General features: G+C 36.2%; 3 protein-coding genes across 6 annotated transcripts; 1 reads left to right on the top strand and 2 right to left on the bottom strand.

Annotated features, from left to right (window-relative positions):
• Positions 1–102: 102 nt before the first annotated feature.
• On the bottom strand, positions 103–7089 carry glmna (glomulin, FKBP associated protein a). Of its 2 annotated transcripts, none has more exons than XM_042719257.1 (19): positions 7018–7089; positions 6521–6596; positions 6316–6441; positions 6118–6231; positions 5914–6022; positions 4962–5211; positions 4743–4842; positions 3957–4138; positions 3801–3854; positions 3691–3721; positions 3487–3576; positions 3366–3407; positions 3199–3272; positions 2321–2405; positions 2123–2232; positions 1963–2026; positions 1001–1136; positions 790–866; positions 103–707 (listed from the first exon to the last, which is right to left on the bottom strand). In XM_042719257.1, exons 2-19 carry the CDS (start codon positions 6557–6559, stop codon positions 612–614), a joined length of 1779 nt encoding a protein of 592 aa, XP_042575191.1. In that variant the 5' UTR covers positions 6560–6596; positions 7018–7089; the 3' UTR covers positions 103–611. The 2 variants fall into 2 exon arrangements, with proteins under 2 accessions (XP_042575191.1, XP_042575192.1); XM_042719258.1 differs by lacking the exon at positions 7018–7089 and adding an exon at positions 6803–6958.
• On the top strand, positions 7075–19001 carry rpap2 (RNA polymerase II associated protein 2). 2 transcript variants are annotated; one of them, XM_019113210.2, is made up of 12 exons: positions 7075–7189; positions 7263–7308; positions 7415–7529; positions 7630–7728; positions 7848–7913; positions 8016–8104; positions 8710–8745; positions 8883–9822; positions 10632–10723; positions 13644–13724; positions 14640–14708; positions 18798–19001. In XM_019113210.2, the coding sequence occupies exons 1-12, from the start codon at positions 7144–7146 to the stop codon at positions 18949–18951; spliced, it is 1833 nt and encodes a 610-aa protein (XP_018968755.2). In that variant the 5' UTR covers positions 7075–7143; the 3' UTR covers positions 18952–19001. The 2 variants fall into 2 exon arrangements, with proteins under 2 accessions (XP_018968755.2, XP_042575188.1); XM_042719254.1 differs by lacking the exons at positions 14640–14708; positions 18798–19001 and adding an exon at positions 14341–14377.
• Positions 19002–19201: 200 nt separating this feature from the next.
• gfi1aa (growth factor independent 1A transcription repressor a) lies at positions 19202–24148 on the bottom strand. Of its 2 annotated transcripts, none has more exons than XM_019113212.2 (7): positions 23917–24148; positions 21856–22019; positions 21580–21765; positions 20847–21220; positions 20314–20451; positions 20064–20229; positions 19202–19917 (listed from the first exon to the last, which is right to left on the bottom strand). In XM_019113212.2, exons 2-7 carry the CDS (start codon positions 21959–21961, stop codon positions 19739–19741), a joined length of 1149 nt encoding a protein of 382 aa, XP_018968757.1. In that variant the 5' UTR covers positions 21962–22019; positions 23917–24148; the 3' UTR covers positions 19202–19738. The 2 variants fall into 2 exon arrangements, with proteins under 2 accessions (XP_018968757.1, XP_042575208.1); XM_042719274.1 differs by lacking the exon at positions 23917–24148 and adding an exon at positions 23727–23892.
• Between the last annotated feature and the right edge of the window lie 235 nt (positions 24149–24383).

The raw sequence follows: 24383 nt of genomic DNA, 5'->3' as shown, positions 1-24383 counted from the left end.
CTAAAGCTTTTGATAAATCATGATCACTCACACACTGATTATACTTTATATATATATATGGTTAGTGAATGAGACCCTGTATGAGAAAAGAAAAACTGCATCTGGAAAACAATGGTATTTACTCAAAGCAAAATCAGAAGAGCACAACATTGCTAAATATTTCCCTCACAAAAGAGCAGTGATTTCACAGACAAGAAAGATGCAAAAATGCACATACAAACAGCATCTTAAAGCTCTAGGTCATTTTCTGCTTCAATCTTAATCTGTCCGATACTTTTGCATAGTTCACAGTGTTTGATTTCTGTGACTGACATACACAAAGCTGAACATTTCAAGCCTGAAAATAATTCAACAACATATTGTACTGTCATAAACGTATTTAGGCAACCTAACATAACTTTTCTACATTAGTATCTTGACATGTACAAACAAATTTGCACAATCATAGTTGAAAATCTATCCAAAAAAAGTTACAAATATGATTTTCGTGTTTTCTTACTGTCTATATACTACACTAATATGTTTCTGTATAGTGATGCGCAACTGGAGCCCGAGCGGACCGAGAGAAACCAAAAGGAAAGATGTTGAAGGGGGTCATACAGTCTCTCACATCATGACAGGGGTCTTTCTTTAGTCTCGATTATCTCCTCAATTCTTGTCAAGACACTCTCTATCAGATCAAATGTGAAGACGGCTGACTGCAGAACCTGCAAAAGTGGCATGCAAACACTGTTAACTGTGTCTACTGTATAACAGCACTAATGTGGATTAATATAAAAAATAATATACCTGAATCTGCATTTCTGGTGTCATGTTGGGCAGCTTCTCATTGTCAACAGTTACTGTGCAGACTGATGCTTTAGAGTCTGTTGAACAAAAAAATGGGTCAACAGCCTGAATACAAGAAAATTTATGTGACAGACTACATTCACACAGCATAAATATGTTAAATATGGATACTTTCAGAGAGCTCAATGCTATGAACAAGAGTGTATTGCACCTTTTGAACTGATCTTCTTATTTTCTTTTGCGCTCTTCAGTTCTGCCTCATAATGTGCTTTGGACATGTTCAGACCGGTCCTCAGTGGCTTCAGATAGTTGTCCTCAATCTTATAAAGCTCTGTCCAGATTCCTGTCTAAACAGATAAGAAAACATGAAAAAATAACAAAGACAATACTGAAAGGCCCCTCTGGTATTCATGCTGTAATGACTGTTTTTAAACTTTTGTATTTACAGAAACTAGTTGTGGCAGTATATTAAAATAATAGTACTAATAATACTATTATTATTATTAATATTATAAATAATTAAATTCTACTATTCCACTTATTCAATCACTTACTGCATTCCACTTTTTAACTGTTTTTTTAACAGTTACACCGTTGAATTCAAGTGACTTTTCTTTTCATTTGTGATTACTTGAAATAAACTTTAAAAGAAATAAAATGTAAAACAAACACAACTTTAACTTATTTTATTTCTGCATTTTATTTCTCATTTTCATTTTGTTAACTAAAACCAAAACTGAAATAAAATTAAAAACTAAACTATATAGACATTTAAAAATAAATAAATAAATACAATGACAAAAACACAACAAAATTACAGGACTAAAAAAAATATTTAACTAAATTTAAAATGAAAAAAAAAATTTTTGAAAAAAAAAAAAAGTAATTCAAAATATTAATAAAAACTATAACAGTATCTCTACTATACTAAAATAACATTGGTCAGCCATTTTTACCCAATAATAGTACCATAAATATGATCTTGGATTCATATTCTTTTCTTCTTAATATTAATATTTGTGGTTGTTTTATCTTTTTAAGGCATGTTTTTCTTATTTTAAATTATTATAAAATACGTAGGCTGAAAGTGTGCTAATGCCCCCTAGTGGCTCCCAGGACTTTGGTTGAACTACTGATGTACTGCATAGTCATTAAAGGATGGAATAAGCTTACCTCATTCTCCCATTCTTTATCTCGGATGAGCATGTATCTCAGGAGGTTCAGTGATTCCATGATCCTGTTTGATATTGATAGCAGTTTTGTCAAGTCAGATTAACTGCCATTGAACCAACCGCAGTTGCAGAAAGACTCAGATTTGTTTAAAGGGTCTCACCTGTCTAAGTTCTGCAGCAGGTCTGTTTCTGGTCCATGTGGAAGGCACAGCACTAGCCGCAGCAGTGGCAGCAGATGTTTACCCAGGAACCAATCATTACCATTACATGGCTAAAAAAAATGCATTATCTAAACAGTCAATGGGGGTACAATTTTATGAAGGTTTATGTTAATGACATGATATCATGGCTCATCTTACCTTGAGTGAAAAGTCAATCTGGTTCTTAATGTTCTTGATTATATATCCCTCCACCCCTGCATGGTGACTTGTTTTCAACATGCCCCTGAAAATGGAAGAATATCATTTACTGAATCTTTTAATAATGGCCAGATTTACTAACAGCCTGTGTCAGCAAAAACTCTTATTTGTTGTTAAAAACTACCCTTAAGATGAGAAATTTTAGAGAAATTATTCCTTTTAATCCATTATTTACAAAAATGAATGGGCCAGGAAAAGCCTTATAGAGAATGGAGATAAAGGTGAGATTTTCTAACATATACCGACCAACATACACCTGTAAAATTTAAATTAGTGAGGAAAATAAATCAAATGCATTAAACGCATCTTTTAAAGCACCTGACATGGCAGGCCATGATAAACTTTATGCAACTGTTTGAATCATTACATATAAACATTCTCATATTTACGGTAACTTGAGTCGGGCAATTTCCCCAAAGCAGCTCAATCTGTGTCACTATATTTTATATGCTTCATTTCAAATTTGCATAAAAAATTGTGGCTGACGTGTTTTCTGTTAACAGAGCGCAGACATGATTTATCAATAATCAAATTTGTTGTTCATTATTTTAAAAAGCAATTCTTATCAATTTTATTAATTAGCTGTCCTACTCTGTGAGAGATATACATTCACATTGTGAAGCATAAATTCAAAAGTATGAAAAATACAGTTACGAGAGGCTTTTTAACACATCATAGGCAGTTTCTGTATGTTTTTATGATCTACACACCCAAAACTGAAGTATTTTTTTGTGTATGTTTTTATTAACGATGTTTATAACCAATGTTTTGTGTCGGACCAAACAATTTCATGTTTAAATGTTAGAATAAATGCTTACTTGAAAAACTTGTATTTGGCCTCTGTGTTGAATTTGTCAATACTCAGCTGAAACACTTTCAGGCCTTTAGTTCTCTGTGGTGATGTAAGCAAAGACAAATCAAAATCAACAATGCTGATAAACCACATTAAATTACAAGTTACCTCCACACAAAAGGTCTCACTTACCAAAGTCTGGTCTGGACACAGCGTCATAACTTTAACCAAATTCTAAAGAGAAAACAAATCTTAGAACATCTAAAAGATGCACAAAACTATTGTTAAAATGTCATAAGTTATAACACTTTACCTGTGGAACACTGAAAAATGTCTTCAGCTCCAAAAGATCTACTGGTAGACTGTTATCTTCCACTCTGATGAGACTTTTTTCATACAATACCTATGATGATAGAATTAAATATTACAATCATACGTAATATATTATTGCTATCAATCTCTGTATAAAACATAAATACAACGTGGTATGGTTTGTTGTTGTAAAGAACACTCATACCAGTCCTTTCAGCAGATGGGATTCTTCAGTTCTATAAATGCAGATAAAATTTGTTTGTCAGAAGACTCTCATTTAAATATTCAGATTTATTGTCATAACTCCATAATTACCTGCTTAACAGCAGCTCAATATATTCCATGTTGCATTGCAGAACAAAAATCGGACTGAAAAAACATGAAAAAAAAAAAAAGTCAGCAAAACAAATTTCTCTGTGTTCATTCTTAATACAAATGTAAATCAACATGGTCAACAGCGTCACTCTTCACCTGAGAACAGCTGGAAAGATGTCCACAGCTATATGATCCACAAAAAGTAGGTGGGACAAGCAGGCCAGTGACTCCTTTGGGTATCTTACCTCCTCTTCAAGAAAACCTGGGACCTCCGTTCTCTTCAGTACATTACGACTTAACAAATCAGGGAGTGACTCCCCAATACTTGACAAAATGATCTGTAGACATAATGCAGATAAATTATGATCATGTACATCAAGGCAGTAATATTGAAATACATTGGCAGATGCCTCTAAATTTAATTTTGTTACTTGATGCAAATTTATTAGTTCAGCTTACACTATAGTTAAAAATTTTGGTTCCGGTATGATTTTTAAATGCTTTTGAAAAAAGTCTTTTAGAATGAAGAATTTATTTGGTAGAAATACAATATTATGAAATATTATGACAGTTTAAAATAACTTCTTCTATTTAATTTTTTTTAATTGCAGTTTATTCCTGTGATGGCAAAGCTGAAGACTCCAGTCTTCAGTGTCACATGATCCTTCAGAAATCAATCAATATGCTAATTTACTATTATTATCAATGTTGAAAACAGTTGTGCTGCTTAACAGTTTTGTGGAAACATTTTTTCAGGATACTTTGATGCATTAAAAGTGAACAGTATATTTATAAAGTCTTTTTTTAAACAATTCAATGTATCCTTGCTGAATAAATCTTTCTAAAATCTTACTGATCCCAAACTTTTTAGCAGTAGTGTAAGTGCAATATATAATAAAATAAAGGAATGTAATAGTTAAGAGCATTCATGCAATATTATACCAGTATCTCTGTAGCAAAGTCTCTCAGAGGGGATTTCAGAAGTGTGTCTGGATCTTTCAACTGCACCTCCAGTAGAGGCTTACTTAAACTCTTCATACAGCTGGATAAAAAAATATGATTAAGAAATAAATGGCCAATATTATAACTGTATGCTATATTGCATAATAAAAAAAATAAAAATCAATCTACATAATTCTAAACAACAAATTGGGCACATACAACTTGAGTAGTTCCACTCTGAGCTCGTTGTCCTTGGATATTCTGTTGTTATCCTTGACACCCTCCTTGACCTCCTCAACAAAGGGCTTGACAAATTGTAGAAGAGCAGTGCAGCAGTGACACAGACCAAAAACATCATCCTCCTCCTGCTCTTTGGTGACAGGCACCGGCAATCTGGCCACCTGGCTAAGAAGTGTGGAGAGAGCCATGCCCACAGACGAGGCCTTCTTCATGCCCAGCCGCAGCAGCACTGAGAAGGTCAGGAGACAATGTTGTATTCAAACATCAACATTTAAAAAAAATAAATAAATGTATAAAAAAGTAACAAGGAAGAGTTAGCATAGATGGACATGAAGGATGGTCGACTAGTTGGACAAACAAATGAGTAGTCAGTGAAAACTAGTGAGTTTATCTACACTACCTCTAATGTTTGGGGTCAGTAAGGGTTTTTCTAAATGACGGGACTAAATGATATTTTCAAACATATTAAAATAGAAAACAGTTATTTTAAATCGTGATCATATCTCACGATACTTAACTATTAATTTTACTGCTTTAACTCTATAATTGTTCTTTTTTTTACTTAATCAAGATTGATGAAGTATTTTTGGGCTTTTTGGGCTTCTTTCAAAAATATAAAAAATACAACCCCACAATTTTTAGCAGTAGTGTGGATTAAAAATGTTAAAAGGATCCAATCTAAATATCTAGTATCAAGAATATTAGATTTCAAAATTAAATCTCTATACTTCTCAGAGATAGTTTTAGTAGCTGAAATGTTTAGGCTTTCAGCAGCACACCAAAAGGCTTTTTCCAAGTAAATGACATATCTATATTAATTCCCCTTAAGACACCAACAATAGAAACATCACCACAAAACAATTGTTTAAAAAAAAAAAGGAATGTATTTACTTCAAGTGTTAAAGATTCAGTGACAAAAAAGATGAGAAACCTGTTTGTAATGGCTTGAGGAGAAGAGTAACTGTCTCAGCGATGGAGCCAGTATCAGCCTCTTCCACCTGCTCCAATAAACCCACCAGCAGCTCTTTAGGACTGCAAATCTGTTTCACAAAACATCACTGAATAAATGCATGGAAACTGCATGCTGAACATAACCAAATATCTCATCACAGTTTAAAAACAAATCACAAATAACCTCCAGCAGATGTGACAGGATGGCATGGCAGTGGGGAAGGTTTTTGTCTTCCTTCTTCAAGAGGATCTGTACTAGTGGCCCCAGCAGATTCCAGCCCATGCATCTCACTATGTTCTTGAGTAAAACAAGGATAAAGTTTCCTGAATTTGGCCTCTTCATACATGAATCACAAAGTGCACTAGACACTGTTCAACTCACCTTGTTCTTCTCATCAACTAGGATGCTGAGAACCTGAGCACTGTTGCCTTGCTCTAAACAGGTTCTTCCTGCAGTGAAGAATAAATCATAGTCTTCCGGTGAGAAGCCTTCATCCTTGATTGCTTGCTAAAGAAAAAAATGAATAAAAGGTGACTGTGCGTAGATGACACCTTGTAAATTTACAGTAGAACATATCTACACTTACACATCTCTGGACCACATCACAGAGCTGTTCTAGAGCCATCTTGAAGGCCAGAAACGTCTTTTGTGATCAAGGCTTTCTGTATGAAGAAATTATGATATTATAATTGATAACAACAGAGTAATAAGGTGCGAAGACAAGAGTGCACTGACGTCATGATCAATCATGACATCTTTATAAAGAGCAGCTCACTGTCACACGCAGTCCAGATATCATTAACAAACACAGTAGGCACACATATTAGAGAAAATATCCATATAATAATAAAACAAATCATAAATACACCTCAGTCTTCCTCACAGAGTCTGTATTAATGTAAACTGGTTATTGCAGTCATTAGCAAGATAGCTAAAATCTATACGACTGGCGTGTTCAAAATAAGCTCTACAATAAGATTATGCTTTCGCGTAGCTTTGTATAGGCATGGCTGCTGATTTATTTTGTTAATGAGATATACGCCTACTTAACAAGATACAAATTGCAAAAGCGCGCTCACTTACAGCTATACTTTCAATATGCAGCTCCGCATGTTTAGAAAATGCAGCAGAATGAATCGTGTAGCTTGCTGCTTGCCGTAGTGCTGTCTGTGACGTAAGCGGAAAGAGTTTTATTTTGAGAAAACAAGCATGGAAGCGACAGGAAAGATTCGAGCCTCGAAATCAAAGAAGAAAGGTAGTTACGTGTGGAGTTTTTCCTCGAAGTTTTTGTTTTTATATTTTAACTGAATATTTGTCCTGAATTTTAGGGGGCAAAGGAACCCAGGTGATTTCAGCAGCGGACGAGGCGAGAAAGTATGTTTGTTTACTTTAGTTGGACTTGTTTTCTCTTGTAACACTTTATATGATAAATTGGTAATTATTAAAGTAATACAGGTTACATGGGGTGTAATGTTTGCAGGAGGGAAGCTATTAAAGAGGCGCTCAGACAGAAGCTAGAGTTGGAGCGCAAAGCCCTGCAGGTGGTTGAGCGGCTGCTGGAGGACAGTGTGACAGAGGAGTTCCTCATCGACTGTGTAAGTCACATAACGTACTGTAATTGTCCTCTATACAGTTCAGCTGGAGATTTAAATGGTTGTTTGTTGTGCTTCAAAGAGAATGTCCTGTTATCTATAGGCATGGCATATCACTCCTGCCAACTACAAAGACACAGTGGAAGAAAGGGGCATTGCTAAACTGTGTGGATATCCTAGGTGTCCAAATAAACTAACTAAGGTAAGAACCTTTAGGGATTACACCGTAAACATCACTTCTTTCCCGCGTTTTTAATTTGCATGATCAGTTATGTTTCTGACTGTTACATTTACATGATTTACTGATTTATTACATTTCAGATACCAACTCAACAGTTTAAAATATCCACCAAAACTAACAGAGTCTATGATATTACAGAGCGCAAGGTATAATTTTATTCCTAGCTTTGTTTTAATTTCTCTTTTAATAACTAATAGTAGAGTAAGCAGACAAGTTCATCATTTTCTTTTGTTTGTTTAATTTTTCAGTGTTTTTGCAGTAATTTCTGCTACAAAGCCTCCAAATGTTTTGAGCTCCAGATATCAAAAACACCACTTTGGCTTAGAAAGGAGGAGAGGTAGTGTATCTTTCAATCAATTGCTTAACTGTGTTACTTAAACTTAATTATAATTAGGTGAATGTGTAATTTATTAATAAAAATAGTTATTGTTAATCACATACCTTGTTTTATATAACTCTTTATAAATGTACCCTATACAACAATGAAATATGTGTTCAATAATTGTATTACATTTCTTCTACTGTTCGAAAGTTTGGATTCTGTTGTCTGTTGTATGGTGTATGTTTTTGAAAGAAGTTTCTTATGCTGACCAAGACTGCGTTTATTTTGATTAGAAGTACAGTAAAAACAGAAATATTGTATTAATATGCTGATTTGGTACTCAAGAATAATTTCTTATTATTATGGATAACCTGGATAACCTTTGTTTGAAAAATAAACCTTTTATAACATTGCAAATGTCTTTATTATTAATTTAACGTGTCCTTACAGAATAAATTTATTTATTTCTTTTTTAAAAAAAAGCCTTAAACACCACATTTTTGATCAGTAGTGGTTCAAGCAATAAGATATTTAGCATTTTTGTCATTTTTTTATTTCGTGTCACGATGTTTACCATTTTATTTCTAAACAAAAAAAATTACATTCTTTTTTAAAAAAAGGCCTCCTGAAGTTAAGCTGATGAAAGAAGGAGAGGGGTATGTACAAGCTGTTTTGTTTGTCTTAGAGAAATCTCATGGTTTAGTAGAAGATCTTTTGCAGTGACATAACATTCTAAAGAAATTAGATTATTTTTGTATAAACTGACTCACAATGTATTTTCATCCGTCTACAGAGGCAGCTCTGGACAGGAAATAAATTTGGTAGACAAGCCTTTGACAGAAGCTGACATTGAGAATCCTGTCCCAGACGTTCCTGAATCTCACAAGGACTCCCCTCCCTTCAACCAGAGCGACAACAGTGACGTTGAACAAGACTTTGTCTCCAGTGTGGTGTCCAGACAGCATAAACATGCAAGGGTACACTGGGGAACACTGCCAAAGAGGGACGGAGTGAGTGAGGACAGGTTGAGTGCTGAAAATAAGCAATATGCACATCCTGAACCTACACAAACACTCGATGGGGAAAATGATGATGATAGTGGATCTTCAAAAACTCCTCAACCACAGACGGACCCAACTGCCTGTCTGTCTATACCAAATAAAACCACATCTGCTGGATCTGATGTTGAAGGAACACTAGAGCTTTTGAATCAGTGTAGTCTGAAGGACACTGCAACCCAACAGGAAACTAACCTTCCTTCACAGCCTGAGATTGGAAACTCCACCCCTCCCGCTAGTGATCTGAACATCACTCAGGTGAGCATGAGTAAGAGAGGAGCTGCAGGCCTCAAAGGCTTGTTGAAGGACCATAAGAAAGCTAAAACAACTCCTACAACCATCAGTTTGTGCCTGCTAGAGCGCCTACGACAAACCTTTGTGGAGTGGAGAACTGAGGAAACCATGAAGTTTCTTTATGGGCCTGATTATGCCTCTGGAACAGAGGTTTCTGCACAGGAAGTGGAGGAACTGGATGAAGATGACCTGGATGAGGCTGAGGTGGAAGTGAGCTTGAGACAGAACAGTGGAAGTTCTTCCAGACCCAGTGCGTCAGCTCCTGATTTTGAAACACTGCGAAAAGAGACAGAGTTGCTGGAGCTGAGAGTGAGAGAGTTTTATAAAGGAGTGTATGATCTTCCTGAAGAGGTCAAGACAGATGCCATCAAAAACACACAGGTGGAAACTGAATTATATATATATATATATATATATATATATATATATATATATATATATATGTCATATATGTATATATATATATATATATGTGTATATATATATATAATATATATATATATATATATATATATATGTGTGTATATATATATGTGTATATATATAGTATGTATATATATATATGTATATATATATATGTATATATATATATATATATATATATATATATGTGTATGTATATATATATATATGTATATATATATATATATATATATATATATATATATATATATATATATATATATATATATATATATATATATATATATATATATATATATATATATATATAAAATGTTTTTTTTTTAACTAAGTGGATGTGTGAATTGTTGTTTTAGTATTATTTATATACTATTAAAAATGTATTAACATTTTACATTTTATTTTATAGTTAACATTTATTTTATTTTAATGGTTTTAGTAACCCTGATATGACCTTGAGCTGTTAATTTTTGACAGCCACAAATATGTTTTGAACTTTATGACTTGAATGAATTTAAAAATAAAATTATGATTTTTTTTTTTTTTTTCTTAATTTTAAACATTTTACAAACAAGAAAGCACACTTTTAATGAATTAAAAAAAAATTGGTGGGGGGAGTGTAGCTTAAGTTACTTGGACTGTCCTGTTGTGGGTGCTCAATTCAAGCTTGTTAGACTGAGGTTCCTCATGATAACTGGCAGCATCTCTCATCGATTTCTGCATGTTACATACATGATTGACACTTTTTTTTTTTCATGGTCCTGCAGGACAGTGGGAAGGACCCTCCTCTGCCTTTGGTTGATTCTCATGCACAGCATCTGATTCAGAAACGCATTGCTGTGGAGAAGCTCAGCCAGAGGTCAGTGTTTAGCAATGGTTGGATCAGTGTTTGTCATTTCAGACACCATTAACAATGTTTTGCTTGCACTATAATAATGTTATCTTATGCATCTGACCTGCTTGAAATCTGTATAAAGGGTGCCCTGTGATACTGTTCTAAGATGTGCTGGAAAGAAAATCAAAGTACCTAGGTAGTACTGGTGCATAAAAATTTCGGTGCATGTTAGGACTTTGGATGTAATGGATCGGATTGGTTTGATTTTAAAGTAGGGGTTTATTATAATTTAAGTTTTGTTGTAGTTGATCTGCCTCTACTGCCGTGACTCCTGAAAACATTTTCATTTTGCGTTGCCCCATCAAGTTCTCTCTGGATCCGCTCCTCGGCTATCAACGAGAGGAACATCTGTACTTCCTCAACAGACCACGAAACAGCCATTTTTTGGTTGTTAAAAAAAAGGTGCGCTCGTTCAAAACAGTTGTGTTCGATCCTTCGCTGGCTGTGCTGATTTAAATCTAGTGGTTCTGTTGTGTCTCTGTGTCACAAGTTCAGTGATGCAGGTAGTGGCTATTCTCTCTTGCCAATCAGTGATCAGCAGAGTTTACACATCACATTTTAGTAATGGTACGGTTCACTTAGAACTTCAACTGAGGTGGTACTGAAACAAGTACCAGGTACTGAACCCAGTGGAAAACCCCCCCCCCAAAGTGAACCGAACCGTACCGAACCGTGCTGTACCATGCAGTGGAAAAGCTCCAATACTCTTCTTGCAACTCATAACCTCCTTAGAACTAACTATATTTCAAGTATCTTTGTACTATGTAGTTACATTTAAATTAATATTTGATACAATGCACTTATTGTGTACACACTTCCTTACATTGTACCTATTTTAAAAAATACATCCTAGTAGTTACATATATAATTAATCTGTAATTACACTGTAGATCCTACCTCTACCTTGACCCACTCTTAAAGGGATACTTCATCCCAAAATTTAAGATATTTTGGATGAAAAGCTGGAGGCTTATGACTGTCCCGTAGACTGCCAAATAAATAACAGTGTCAAGGTCCATAAAAGGTATGAAAGTCGTCGTCAGAATACTCCTTTTGCCATCAGACGTGCAATCTGGGTTATATAAAGCGACGGGAACACTTTTTGTAAGCGATGAAAACAAAAATAACGACCTTATTCAATAATTCCTTTGTCAACGGTCTCCTCCGTGTCTCTCATTTTGACCATATGCTGCGTATGCTCTTCTGTATCATCCACGCCACAAGGATGCACTGTTTCTATCTTTAGCTTAGATTTGAAATAAAACAGCGCATCCTTGTGGCGTGGATGACACAGAAGAGCATACACAGCATACTAGTGAGTCCTGCTTTTATGAAATTATTTGGCCCGCCCCGCAAATAAAGTAAAATTTCTTTACCCGCCCGACCTGCCCCTCAGGTTATGAGGCGGCCTATTATAATTCGGCTATCGAACTGCACAGCTATTTCACTTCAGCACCGCATTTCACATACACACACGTGCGCGCAAAAGAGGATTAGAGCCTGTAGTCGGTGAAGAAGTCTCCATCCACAAACAGATGTACATCATCTGCAGATATAAGGTATTTTATTGCACTTTAACAAGTAATCTGAACGGCCTATATATGTGCAATATTTTAAACGAGCCCTCACTAACTGAGTTTAATGCCACAGTTATGTTAGAATTCATCTCCTCCTTGTTTCTGTGGCAGCGCACGGTCTGGAGCGCTGTATGACTGATGCATCAGTTCAATTCAACTTTACTCCATATATGAACTTTCCTGTTTTAAATACTTTATATTTAACGTGTTTCTTTATGTCCAATATTAGTGTTAAACTTATGGACTTTAAATGAAATCTACTATTGATTTTCGCCGTTGACTGATTTTGCAGAACATTTAGACTGATAACTTCCGTGCGCAGATGCGGTAAATTTGTCACAGGACGCGCGATATGACAGTTGTGTCCGACTATATATGAACTAGCTGTTTTAAATACAGTATTTTTATATTTAACGTTAGTTTATCAGTATGTTTGAAAGTATATATTTTAGATTATTGGTGATTCCATAGGCTCTCTCTCGCACACCTGCGCAGTTTAAAACACCAAATAGTTATGCTATGACAAGAACAAAGAGTCTCTCACTTACTCCACCCATGCACGATAATATTGTGTATCGTCGATCTGATTTGAAAAATTGACCATATCGCCCAACACTACAACGTTTTTTTTTTTTTATGACCCGCCCCAACCCGCCCTGCAAATAAAGTGACAATTTCTTTACCCGCCCCAACCCGACGACCCGCACATCACTACAGCATACGGTGATAATGAGAGACAGAGGAGACCGTTGACAAAGGAATTATTGAATAAAGTCCTTATTTTTGTTTTCTTCGCTTACAAAAAGTGTTCCCGTCGCTTCATATAACACAGATTGCATGTCTGATGGCAGATGGAGTATTCTGAAGATGACTTTCAGACCTTTTATGGACCTTGACACTGTTATTTACTTGGCAGTCTATGGGACAGTCTCAAGCCTCCAGGTTTATATCCAAAATATCTTAAATTGTGTTCCGAAGACGAACAGAGCTTTTACGGTTTTGGAACAACATGGGGGTAAGTGATTAATGACAAAATTTTCATTTTGGGATGGAGTATGCCTTTAAACCTAAGCAAAACCTAACCGTACCACCAAACCTGTCCCTAACCATAACCATATCCCACCTCAATAGTAGCAAAAATGTTAAGTGTTTTTGTTTTTTTTTTTATTTAAAAATAAAAATAAAATATTTATTATTTTTATTTAATTTTATCTTTCTTTCTTTATTTTTTGATGTAAGTAAATTTCAGTTAATGACATCAGTTAAGTTTTAATATAAAAGTCTGCCCCCTCTTTCTCTTTTCAAAGCTTGAGAGATGTTGTGGGACCCCTGCATCTAATGATGAGTGATGTAATCAATGACATAAATAATTTGGTCAGGACATTCAGGTAAGTCACATTGCACACTAGACGAAGAGCTTTAGACAAAGTAATACATGTACACTGCTGTTCAAAAGTATTAATTACTTTCATACTTTTAGTGAGTAAGGATACCTAAAAATTAATCAAAAGTGTCAGTAAATGCATTTATAATGCTACAAAAGATTTCTATTTCAAAGAAATGCTGAAATTTTTATTCATTGAGGAAAAAAAAAAAAAAAAATTAGGGGAAAAAAATTATTTCCATAAGGTTATAAGCAGCACAACTATTTTCAACATCAGTAATTTTAAGAAATGTTTTTAACAACAAATCAGCATATTGCAGCAGACATTGAATGCTGCTGAAAATTCAGAATTCAGTCAATGAAGTAATTACATTTTAAAATGCATTAAAATAAAAAAACTGTTAAAAAAAGTAATATTTCAGTTTTTACTGTATTTTTGACCAAATAATTGCTTCTTTCTGAAGCATAAATAAAATCTTACCAACCTCAAACCTTTGAATAATAGTGGATGACAGGGTAAAATCAGTGTTTACGACTGTCTATCAGACACTTATTTGACCTTTTTGGCCTAAACCATGAGGTTTTGAGTTTCACGGCCTATAAATTTTGATTTGCCATAGAAGTGCTGTCAACAGGAAGTAGTGTGTCACACTATGAAGATGATTTACCATGCCTCTGAAGGGGCACTTCACCCTTGGATTGAACCTGCTTCCAGGAATTCTGTCTCTCCTGTTAAGAGCTACTAAATCCAAACTTCAAAAAACATTACACCAAATAAAGCAGTTTGACTTTAATATTGCACTCATTTCCCCGTATCATATGCATGTAGAAGTCTTTATGACTGACATCAATTCCCATTAAAATTTGTAAAGCTTTTAAGTGCATTTTTGTTAATGGTGCTATGAATTGTCTTTTTTAGGTTTTCAAACACTAATATCATTCACAAAAGGCCAGAATGGACTTTAATTGCTGTGGTTCTTCTGTCAGTGTAAGTATCAAATTAATATTTAATACATTAAAACTGGATTTAAGCATTTTCTGAAGTTTCTAGGTTGTTGATAGACGGTTTATTGTCCCTCAGAACTAAATGGGTGTCCAGATTACTTCCAACCAGAGTCGAGTCACAACAAATTTATCTTTTACATGTCAAACAGATCTTTAGATTGCTTAAGCTAATTATCACTACTGCATGGCTTTTGTCCATTTTCTCATGCATGGGAAAGTGCCACATGTGTTGGTATTTGCCATGAGAGGCTAGCAGGGCTGGCCCAACTAAGCTAACATGTGCATCTATAAAGGCTCAGAATATTGCTACTGCAGATAATGCTGTGGGTTTATGTGAGGATGACTGTTGATTGGGGCTTTATGGCACCTCGGTGGCCTGCTGTGCTCTGACAGTGAAAGTATGTGGTAGACAGATCAACAGCTGGAGGGCCTGGCTTTAACAAGAGTATATGGGAACAGCACTGAGGAAATCAGGGAGCATTGTTTTCTCTTCAGGAACACACTATGCAAAGCTATAAGACATAAGTGATTTATGTCTGTGCGACTGCGTGTATGATTTGTGTGCGTTTCTTTGTGCTCCAAGTTAATATTTGTCTACTTGATAAAGATTTGTACTTATTTTGAGGATTGATTGTGTATATATATATATATGTATAGAGAGAGAGAGTTTATGTATGCATGTATGTATATATGTATACACACACATATAGAGAGAGATTTGCTGGATCTATTAATAAAAATAAAAAAAAATCAGTCATGTAGTTCTACCTACATGCAGAAAAAAATTAAAACTCTTTGAAAATCAAAATGTCATAAAAAGCACTCCTGTGTAGACCCTCATGACTATGTGTCAAGGTCAGTAAGTCTCTAAAATATTATAATTTGATCTTTGTATAGCAAGGCAAGTTTAGCTCAGGTTGTAAAATGTATTAAGCTGTGACTCCCCAAAATATAATAATTCATGATATTTGTTAATAAAAACTTTTTAAACTATATTTTTATAGAAAAAATATATATAAGGTGTGTACACTCACATGTATGTATGGTGTAGGAAAATGTTAATGATGATTACATTTTTGCACATTTAAAAACAAGATTCTTCCTTTGATTTACTGGTAAAACTCTTATTTGTCATTGAGTCACTCGACACAGTTTCAGAGTGCCATCTTGCAGTTCTATTAATGGAAATTACACTGAACAAAATTATAAATGCAACACTTTTGTTTTTGCCCCTATTTTTCATGAGATGAACTCAAAGATCTAAGACTTTTTCTATGTACACAAAAGGCCTATTTCTCTCAAATATTGTTCACAAATCTGTCTGAATCTGTGTTAGTGAGCACTTCTCCTTTGGTGAGATAATCCATCCACCTCACAGGTGTGGCATATCAAGATGCTGATTAGACAGCATAATTATTGCACAGGTGTGCCTTAGGCTGGCCACAATAGAAGGCCACTCTAAAATGTGCAGTTTTACTGTATTGAGGGGTCCGAAAACCAGTCAGTATCTGGTGTGACCACCGTTTGTCTCATGCAGTGCAACACATCTCCTTCGCATAGAGTTGATCCAGTTGTTGATTGTGGCCTGTGGAATGTTGGTCCACTCCTCTTAGACATTAGACATTGGCAGGAACTGGAACACGCCATCGTATACGCTGATCCAGAGCATCCCAAACATGCTCAATGGGTGACATGTCCGGTGAGTATGCTGGCCATGCAAGAACTTGGATGTTTTCAGTTTTCCAGGAATTGTGTACAGATCCTTGCAACATGGGGCCATGTATTATCATGCTGCAACATGAGGTGATGGTCGTGGATGAACGGCACGACAATACGCCCCAATATCTCGTCACGGTATCTCTGTGCATTTGAAATGGCATCAATAAAATGCACGTGTGTTTGTTGTCCATAACATATGCCTGCCCATACCATAACCCCACCGCCACCATGGGCCACTCAATCCACAACGTTGACATCAGCATACCGCTCACCCACACGTCGCCATACACGCAGTCTGCCATCTGCCCTGTACAGTGAAAACCGGGATTCATCCGTGAAGAGAACACCTTTCCAAAGTGCCAGAAGCCATCGAATGTGAGCATTTGTCCACTCAAGTCGGTTATGACGACGAACTGCAGTCAAGTCGAGACCCCAGTGAGGACGACGAGCATGCAGATGAGCTTCCCTGAGACGGTTTCTGACAGTTTGTGCAGAAATTCTATGGTTTTGCGAACTGATTGTTGCAGCAGCTTTCCGGGTGGTCTCAGACGATCTTGGAGGTGAAGATGCTGGATGTGGAGGTCCTGGGCTGGTGTGGTTACATGTGGTCTGCGGTTGTGAGGCCGATTGGATGTACTGCCAAATTCTGAAAACGCATTTGGAGCCGGCTTATGGTAGAGAAATTAACATTCAATTCACGGCAACAGCTCTGGTGGACATTCCTGCAGTCAGCATGCCAATCGCATGCTCCCTTAAAACTTGCAACATCTGTGGCATTGTGCTGTGTGATAAAACTGCACATTTTAGAGTGGCCTTTTATTGTGGCCAGCCTAATGCACACCTGTGCAATAATCATGCTGTCTAATCAGCATCTTGATATGCCACACCTGTGAGGTGGATGGATTATCTCAGCAAAGAAGTGCTCACTAACACAGATTTAGACAGATTTGTGAACAATATTAGCAAGAAATAGACCTTTTTTTGTACAGAGTTCAGCTTATGAAAAATAGGGGCAAAAACAAAAGTGTTGCTTTTATAATTTTGTTAAGTGTACATTGTTTTAAAGTGCATACAATGTGTGTGTGGTAGAAAAGGCTACACAGTCATGTTTGTACAGTGCCAGATGGCGTGTATGACTTCCCTCAGGTTTATGAATGCTTGACAGAGCCACTAACTCTGAGGAGAGTTCCGTGCTGCTCCCTGTCTGTGTCAACAGAAGCCCATATCTTATCACAGCCTGATTGCTGTGGATCCGTGATGCTGCAGTAACAGCATGGGAAACATTCCACCTGAAGAGCCAACACACAACCCTAATTAAACCACTCCTCATTTAAAGATCTGCCTAAAGACATGGCTCTGATTTATTATTGACTGGCTGGAGAATTTCACCAGTTCATCAAAGAAAAGCTTTGTTTGGTTATTAGATCCCATGAGTCCAAATGTGCATCAGCAGGGTAAAAATTGTGATGTTCTGAGAACCCCCAAAAGTATGTGTTATAACTTTGTTTGGTAACTTTAGATTAGGGATCACTATTCATTATTAACCAGTTGCTTATTAGCATGCATATTGCTAGCATATTGGCTGTTTATTAGTCATTTTAAAGAACACACATTAATGCCTCATTCTGCATGACCTTATTCTAGATCCCTTAACCCTACATCATATCTAAACATATCTACTACAGCGACTACCTTTCTTGCTAAGATGTTTATCGAGGTAAAAATCTTAGGAAATAGTGAATAGTGTTACTAAATCTAAAGTGTTAGTTTTGAAAGGACACGTGCTTGAAAATACCTTTTAATAACATTATTTATTGGAAATAACTGTTCACTGGTGTAATCTCAGTGTATTTCAGACTGTTTTTGGCTGCTCATCTACATTTAGTTTCAGAGACCATTTGAGGCTTTCAATCTGTTTATCAGCAATGGGCCTGTTATTTTCCCTTCATGAATAATTTGGAAGCACACCTATCTGTGCCTTATGTCAGGTGTGCCACTGGCCTGTGGGCTTTTGTTAAGAGCAGTTCAATAATAGATAAAGCACCAGAAACTGTAGAACAGGTTGAATCCGAGCTGCTGCAATAACCCTTTTTTCTCTTTGAGGAAGAACTATGGATGGATGACTTCTTAAAGTAGCATAAATGCAGGTGTTTGTGTTTAACTTTACACTGAATCATTATTTTCAATACCTAAACAGATCATTTAATTAACAGGTGTGTACTTAATAGTATTGAAGTTAAATAGTCTGTCTGTGACAATTTCAAAGTGCTCTTAATTCTCTCTAACCTTTGTTTTGAATCATATCTGTTTGAATCATATCTGCCTGTGGTGCTAAAGCTGTTTCTTTGTTCAGATTAACAGAGGTGTCACCATTGCTGAGAGAGTCACTGGCAAGTCCATCTTCATTGGAATACATCTCCTCTCTCATGAGTGAGCTGAAACTGGAGGACAAAGATCTACACAATCTCGTGCTGCTCTTCAAACCCTGTGTTACTCCACAAACATAATGTACCACACACATTTAGAATTGATATTAAAAGCCTACCTGAAACAATGATTCTGTGCATCATTTCCTTTTTTAAATACTTAATATTGTATTTAAGTAATTAATGATATCTAGTAGTTTGTAACTATCCATTGTTTATATGCTTGAAAAAAAAAAAACGTATTTACCCTTCTTAACCGAATTTCTAAATCTGAAAAATTACAGTATGTTAAATGCAAAGTAATGCTCTTGATGACCTCATGACTTTTTTTTTTTAACAAATTTATTTAACCTTAAAATGCTTAACAATGCATTGCAGAATATAATTTTAGATTAAACATATGTGGTGTAGTGGTTAATTTGTTCTTTCATGTTTTTTTTCTACAACATAAATTACCTCAAATGTACATTTTCAAGCCACTACTTTGTTTGACAGGTACATTGCTAACAAGTTGCTGTAAGGATTGGAACCATCACAAGAATATGTATTTACAGACTTGATGAAATTTGTTTTGTCCTATATATTGATCTTATGATGGAGCACTTCATTTTAATCCATTTAAATGTTTAATACATATTTTGAAGTATAAATATGAGAAAAGAATTTTTTGTTTGTTTGTTTATTAGTACTTGGCAAAGATATAATATCACAACTTGTTACAAAAAAACGGGAACTGTCATGAACATCTGAAATCTCTGACTGCTAAATGTCCTTAATCGATCAAAACCACACAATATTAGACTAGTTTAATTCTACAAAGTGTCACATGTGCAAACAAACAGTCAAAAAAAGAATATTTTTGGTCTTATTATTTTAGTCCATGTTGTGTTTCTTTGTGCCTCCTCAGATCTACTTTGCGCTGAAAGCCTTTGCCACAAAGTTCGCATCCGAAAGGCTTGAATCCTGTGTGTTTTCTGCTGTGCGTGATGAGGTTTGAACTCTGACTGAAGGCTTTGCCACACACTTGACACTTGTGGGGCTTTTCACCTGTAAAATATATAAAAGAATAGTTTTTTTCTCTCTCTTTTTTCTTTAGTCTCAGCAAAACTTTTACTCACGTGGACAAACCCTCTATCACTGCACAAACAATATTTGACAGAAAAATGTATATGCATTATTTTCATCCAATTCACCTGTATGAATGAACGTGTGTTTTTTCATATCCGATTTCTGATGGAATCGTTTGCCGCAGTACTGACAGGGATACGGTCTGGTGTCGGAGTGGATGAGGAGGTGCGTGGACAAAGTGGACGACCTCTTGAAGCTTTTGTCGCATATTTTGCAGCTGAAGACCCTTTCCTGTCGGGAAAAAAATGTCATTAGTAAGATCGTCTATTCTGGAAGAATTATTAAATATTGTGATAAAACAAGCATAGGCCCTACTTGTGAATGTACAGCTTTGTGTTGCTCCAGGCTGACGGCGTGGCCGAACGTTTTTCCACAGATTTCGCACCCGAAGGGCCTCGTGCCACTATGTGACCGCCGCACATGAACTTCTAGCCCATGAGGGGTCGAAAACACCTGTTTAAGAACAAAAGCATGTTTAGAACTGTTTAGTGCAAGTGCTTAGAATTCTCTGATTTTAAACAGTCGTTTGATAGCGGCAGATAGGCTATGGCATACTGCAGCGTGCGCTTAACAGAACCTTGTGGACTAACCAAGTTGTTCTTGGTGTAAACGGGCTTAAATAGCCTATGCTACTAGCCTATATACTTAAATACTGGAAATTCGTTTTGTAGACAAATAGCTTACTAATTATGAATTTCTTAAAATCAAAGTTTTATTTATTTGAACTAGCCTATTATATTCTCTTAATTGATCATTTGGAGCGAATAGTGAAGGACAAGCTGCTGATAGAAATAGCCTATAGCCTTGAAATATATTTTTAGAAGTTACTTAATTAGAAATGTTTATACCTTAGTGCATTTTACGCATTTGTATGACCCGTTTAGTTGAAGACGCGTGCACATAATATCAGACTCCGAGTCCATTTCTGCTACTTTAGTTGACATCTTGATGTCGGCATAAAAGCCCCTATTGTCCAACAAATTAGTCGTCAGAGAGCCATAGTCCTGGTAAAATCGCCCGGATTGTGTTGGTTCAATGAGTAGATGGGCACCCGGCTTTCTGTCCATGGCATCATACACCCCCACTGATGCCTCTGAATCACGGTTGCAGGATTGAATGAGGTGTCTAAGTTCGGATGTTGAATGGGCCCAAACATATGGACGGAAAGTCATATCGAAGGGCTGAGAGTCGTCTGGAGAAGACACCTGGCATTTATCCAGATCTAGAGTGAAATGTTTTAAAAGGAAAGCTTAATAAGTATTGTGCACATTAGCATTATCATAACTGCAAATTCGATACACTCCCCAAAAAAGTTACAAAGCTGTCAAAGGGTCGGTACCCTAAGATAAAAGGTAGGCTAGATTACGCCTTATTTACCCCTAAATGGTAGCCTACATTTAAGTAAAGGTGCGTGGGTTACCTTAAAACCTCAAAAGTAGCATACACATTAAGTAGCCAGCATAATAGGTGTAATCTAAAGTGTACATGCTTGTTTTGAAAGGGTAGGCTACCGCCTCAGTGACAGGTTTGTAACTTTTTTTTTTTTTTGAGAGAGAGAGAGAGAATTGACAACATGTAAACCTGGAGAGGTTCCCGATGACAGAGGTCTCCAGAAGTCCTCATAGTCGGATGAGCGGTCACACACACTGCCCTCGCAGCTCAGCGGGGACTGCTGAGAGGAATGATCCGCTGTGCACACCATGCTGGCCTTAGGGGAATGATTACCCACCTCCACCGGGCTCTCGGGGATCTGCCCCATTTGACTTTCTAAACCCCAAAAAAATCACAATGCATTAGCCATCTTTATTTTAATTAAATCTTTTCAGTACCTGATTTACTTGGACCTATAGTTCGTACCTTGGCATGTGAGAAGTTTCTCAATTGGGATGCAGTTGTCGTCCAGGTAACGGGGTTGGTGATAACTGTGCGCCCGTTTGCTCTTCACCAAAAATGACCTCGGCATGTTTACTCTCTGTTATCAGGTTCAGGGTCACCAATCACTCACGGTTCTCCAATCCTGCCTAAAAATGGAGCAAAATGGATTTAGATCGAGAGCGCCAGTGTGAAAAAATGTGCACCTGTGCACCTGGTCTTCACAGAACTCAATAGGACCGGTCTGTCAAATCTCTACCATTCAGGCTTTTGCAATCAAAATCTCCCAAATAAAGCAAAAACGATTTGAAGCCGAGGCACTCCACGGCACACTTTGTTATAGGCTCCCTCTTGGCAACTTGATCTCAAAGCCTTGTTTAGTAAACTGATCCTCTGTCAGTGTGATATAGCCTACCAACCTCACGTCACTTCCAAGTAACGGCCTGCAATGGAGCCCAGGGTATTATTGCCAATAACTAATTGGTTTTGTTTTAGTCGTTAATAACCTGATGTCGAGACTTAAACTTAGATGAGAAGGACATCAAATGCAAACAGTTTCAAAAAGCATTTAACTCTGAATATTTATTTCCCTAATAATAAGTCTGTGTTATTAAATTAAAACAATCTTTTTAGCCTATTTGAAAAGGTTAGAATTATGAATACCACCTTTATTTCTGTCTCACGCACAATGGCATGCTATTCAGGTTATGGGCTAATATCAAAGTTAACAGAAAACTTAAGTAGTAGGCTAACTAAAGAAAATATTTACTTGGTTGCGCTCTGTACATTTATATAGCCTATGTCACGGCATTATTGGCTATCTCTGCTCGCGTAATTCTGTTGGAAAACGGCGAAATGTTTTCTAAAACGTGACAGTCCATTTAGGACAATTGTTCAATATACATGAGCTATATTTTCATGCATACAGACCTACATGTTATATTCAAAATTAAATAATTGGCTTTTGTGTTGTAATTGTACTAAAGGCAAAATAAATGATTATAATAGCTCTTATCTGGAAAATATTTAAGCTGTAGTTCATAATGTATCTTTTTCTGCTGACTTTCTGTATAAACCTGAGAAGAAACATTTTTAATTAAGTAGCCTATATGCTATTTTATAGCAACACTTTTTACAAAAATACTGATCCAAAGCAGTTTTATACCTTGACGACAAGAATATGATGCAATACATGTACAACTTATCTTTAGGCTACCGTATGCGCATGAAAAGGGAAGGAACGTTAACTATAAATAATAAAATAAAAAATAAAATAAAATAGTATAAATAATAAGTATGCTTCACAAAAGCACATGCTTTTCATTTATTATGCTACAGTTAAAACTGGGCCTATCAATATAATAAAAAAAAACGGATTAATCTCATTATTTCAGATTAGTCTATATAAAGCAATATAAATTCATTTTATTGTTAAATTTCGATAAAATGTTACCTTTCCCATTTTTTTTAATTTCCATATTCATTTTCCATTTTTCTTTTAATCTGACAATTTCGCCAGACCCCCTAGCACCCCCTTGCGGTCCCGTGGGGGTCCCCGGACCCCAGTTTGAAAACTCCTGCATTAGGCAATGTAATGTTCTGTCTGCAGCTGAATCAAAATTTAACAATATTGAAAGACCAACGCGGAGGTTGTATAAACTGGCTTCTGTGATGTTGAACTAAGGTACTAGCAGTCAGGTTGAGAATGGGAAAAACTTTGGCGCACCGGCTGTGCACACACAAAGTGTGTGACTACTATTAGGCTACAGTAGCCTATCTCTGAACATTTCTCCATAAAGTTAGAATTAGCCTACCTAGCAAAGTATGTAAAGAAACGAAGATTTCTTCAAACTTACCTCCGTCAATGCGTCAAGATAACTGAAACTTTATCCAAAGCGAATATTTTTAAAGTTATGACACCTGCCTTCTATTCGAATGAAAATGCAATTAGAAATCGAGGCAAGAGAAGTAAGGCATCCATCAAGATTAAAGTCTGCTGCACGCTGTCGGTCTAAACTGATTGTCCTGAGTCAGGACAGGACTCACCTGTTGCGCTGCGCTGTTGTGCTCCGCTACTGATGACTGCTGCGCGCGACCTGCCTCCGAGCAAACATGCGCCTTAAATACACATTTTAACTTCCTGAACGCGACCGTGTTTGATCGTGTCTCACAAACATTTCACCCAGTTTTGTAAGTGCCTGCAGCGACAACTCCATGTATTTGAATGCCAGTTGAAAAATAACCAAAATGGTTGTTCTATGAACTGCATGTTATGATGTAGTCTGATTACTGTAGACGCCCATAGTGATCTAAATCACATTACGATTTTTGGTTTGTCTATGTGGGACGATTTTATATTTGCCCCAGGTGTGGTTTTCTGCAATTATTCTTCCAGAAATAACATTTCAGCCAACGCTGGGTGTTACTGTATTTTCAAAAATACATTCAAATGTAATCCATACATACAATGACTTGAATACACCTCTTCTATGATGAACGTGTTTTCAATTTCG

This window comes from Cyprinus carpio, chromosome B2 (genome assembly GCF_018340385.1).
Source record: "Cyprinus carpio isolate SPL01 chromosome B2, ASM1834038v1, whole genome shotgun sequence".
NCBI classification, from domain to species: Eukaryota; Metazoa; Chordata; class Actinopteri; order Cypriniformes; family Cyprinidae; genus Cyprinus; species Cyprinus carpio.
This window is presented reverse-complemented; position numbering and strand designations above follow the sequence as displayed.

What these genes read in the sequence shown, in the direction of transcription:
- glmna (XM_042719257.1), bottom strand. Translation starts at nt 6,559, where the DNA reads ATGGCTCTAGAACAGCTCTGTGATGTGGTCCAGAGATGT. An exon ending in ATCTTTCCAGCTGTTCTCAG is followed by an intron (nt 3,855 to 3,956) that starts GTGAAGAGTGAC and finishes ATGTTTTTTCAG; the next exon opens with TCCGATTTTTGTTCTGCAAT. An exon ending in CCCATCTGCTGAAAGGACTG is followed by an intron (nt 3,577 to 3,690) that starts GTATGAGTGTTC and finishes CTATCATCATAG; the next exon opens with GTATTGTATGAAAAAAGTCT.
- rpap2 (XM_019113210.2), top strand. Translation starts at nt 7,144, where the DNA reads ATGGAAGCGACAGGAAAGATTCGAGCCTCGAAATCAAAGAAGAAAG. An exon ending in ATGCCATCAAAAACACACAG is followed by an intron (nt 9,823 to 10,631) that starts GTGGAAACTGAA and finishes ATGGTCCTGCAG; the next exon opens with GACAGTGGGAAGGACCCTCC. An exon ending in AATTTGGTCAGGACATTCAG is followed by an intron (nt 13,725 to 14,639) that starts GTAAGTCACATT and finishes TGTCTTTTTTAG; the next exon opens with GTTTTCAAACACTAATATCA.
- gfi1aa (XM_019113212.2), bottom strand. Translation starts at nt 21,961, where the DNA reads ATGCCGAGGTCATTTTTGGTGAAGAGCAAACGGGCGCACAGTTATCAC. An exon ending in GTCATCGGGAACCTCTCCAG is followed by an intron (nt 21,221 to 21,579) that starts GTTTACATGTTG and finishes ATTTCACTCTAG; the next exon opens with ATCTGGATAAATGCCAGGTG. An exon ending in ACACACGTTCATTCATACAG is followed by an intron (nt 19,918 to 20,063) that starts GTGAATTGGATG and finishes TATATTTTACAG; the next exon opens with GTGAAAAGCCCCACAAGTGT.